Raw genomic sequence first — 2,185 nt, forward strand, 5'->3', positions numbered from 1 at the left:
ATTACATCGACATTTCTACTTAAAAAAGCACTAGTCACCTTGTCAGACATGGTTTTTAAAGCCATGTTTAACAAGAAAGAACCTTTTTTCACAGGGGTAATCGAATCCAGCGGACTGCTAAGTCACTAGACTGGTAATTCGAGTTATATCGTTAAGGGCGGTTACCTTTTTTTTCACTCAAAAATCGTGCCGCACAAACTATATATGTCACTAGTCTATGTTACAGGTTTGCTCAACTCTGTAGATTTGTATGACTTTTACCGCCGTAAGAAACACTACCGCTTAACAGACCACAGACTATATTCGTCAAAACAATCACGCACCATGCAAATTAAAACAGATACAACGCACAGACGTGGCTCTGCGGCACCCTGAGCCGCTGGTCCCCTATTTTATATCAACTCCCGCTCGTCGGCGCACGTTGTTTACATAAAAAGAACTTTACGCACTACTATGCCCCTCTCGATTGACATCGTCCGTTATACAGGTAGACAATTTACCTTCGTCACTTGACGTCTTTGACGTGGTATGTATCCGCCCCTGAGGATTGTAGAGAATGCATTTGGTATATTGGCTAATCGTTTTAGAATCTTTTTATCGCCTACACCAGAAAACGTCCAGAAGATTACTTTAGCAAGTTGTGTGTTGCATAATTTGTTAAGGGAAAAAACTCCGTCAGGTTACACCCCTCCTGGAAGTCTTGATGTTGAGGATATTGAAAATGGAAGAGTGAATAATGGAACGTGGAGGTCTGAATCAAGTGAAGCTTTGCGTTCAATAAGAGTTACTGGAACCAATAACTATAAACCTGACGCTAAAGCTGTACGAGATCAATTCTGTGACTACTTTAATACAGTTGGAACAGTCCCATGGCAAGACAATTTCATTTAGATAAGTATATTATAAAAAGCAAATAAAAATACACTTGCCAGAGAGGATGTTGTTTTTCTTGGAATGATTGTGTCCCGTAAAAATGCCATAGATTGAAAATGAGGCCACTTTGACTCGTAAATTTCATCTCTACCCGCTCCACTTTTTGGTATTGATTTTTGGAGTTCTTTTGAATAATAACTTCGTAGAGTATTTATCTTTCTTTTCACATCACCCTCTAAATAATAAAATATGTATGTTTTATTATTGTTAGCTTTATAAATACCCATATATATATACATGCAAATCAGAGTCAATAAAAATTGCAACAATTTACTACTAAAAATACTAATAAAAGTTACATAAAGTTGCTAATAAAAGTTACATGTTTCTATAAATAATACAGTATATTTCTTAAGTTTTTAATAACAAAATAACATTCATTATGGTATTCAATCCACGAATATATAATGATATAAATAAGGTTATTTTGATATGATTTTGTATCGAGAATGTAAAAGTACAAACCTTCCATGGTGCATTTTCCCATCAAAATTCTAGTACTTTTAGCCTTTGCATCTTTGTTTTTATAAACTGTCAAAGTTACGTTCCACAGACTTTCTTCTTCTCTCCATGCACTTATAAAATTCTCAGTTGATTCCGTTTTCTGCGCTTTAGTTCCCATCTTGAAAATTATTCTTGTAATATATTAAATTTGTACTCGAAAAAAATTGAAAATGTTTACTATCTTCTATACTCCTTCTGTTTATACAGAATAACTGAAATATACTCAAAAAACTCAATGGCGTCATAGTAAAACAATTCCGTCTAGCAATTTCTATGCAGAAGTTCATCATTTTAAAATGATAAACTTCAAACATGTTAAAATGATCATTTTAAAATGATCATTTAAAATGACTGGTGTTTCTCGTCATTTTTTGTGAAATACACGGTCAGTTTAAAATGATCATTTTAAAATGATCATTTTAAACTGACCGTGTATTTCAGCCTTAAGACCGGCTATCTCGGAAAATCACATAAATCCTGCATAGCCAATTAGCATATTGCTAATGTCCTCATATTGTAAATGCTTTTTCCCTGCGAAAGTTTTGTGTGTAATAACTTTAAATGTTCGATTGTAATAGGTTGTGTTCTATTTTTCTTGGTCGAAATAATTCGTATAGAAGCCTCAAGCATTTCAGTAACAATAGGATTTTCACATGGGTTTTCGTATCCTCCGAGAAGATGAAAAAACTTTATAGCATAATAAGCACCTTCGATTTTTGACAAAGACCAATCGGACTGAACTCCGCTT

General features: G+C 34.1%; 1 protein-coding gene across 1 annotated transcript; it reads right to left on the minus strand.

Annotated features, from left to right (window-relative positions):
• Positions 1-388: 388 nt before the first annotated feature.
• LOC130647346 (uncharacterized) lies at positions 389-1,743 on the minus strand. The gene is made up of 2 exons (XM_057453171.1): positions 1,399-1,743; positions 389-1,108 (listed from the first exon to the last, which is right to left on the minus strand). Exons 1-2 carry the CDS (start codon positions 1,553-1,555, stop codon positions 888-890), a joined length of 378 nt encoding a protein of 125 aa, XP_057309154.1. The 5' UTR covers positions 1,556-1,743; the 3' UTR covers positions 389-887.
• Between the last annotated feature and the right edge of the window lie 442 nt (positions 1,744-2,185).

Source organism: Hydractinia symbiolongicarpus, chromosome 6 (genome assembly GCF_029227915.1).
Source record: "Hydractinia symbiolongicarpus strain clone_291-10 chromosome 6, HSymV2.1, whole genome shotgun sequence".
NCBI classification, from domain to species: domain Eukaryota; kingdom Metazoa; phylum Cnidaria; class Hydrozoa; order Anthoathecata; family Hydractiniidae; genus Hydractinia; species Hydractinia symbiolongicarpus.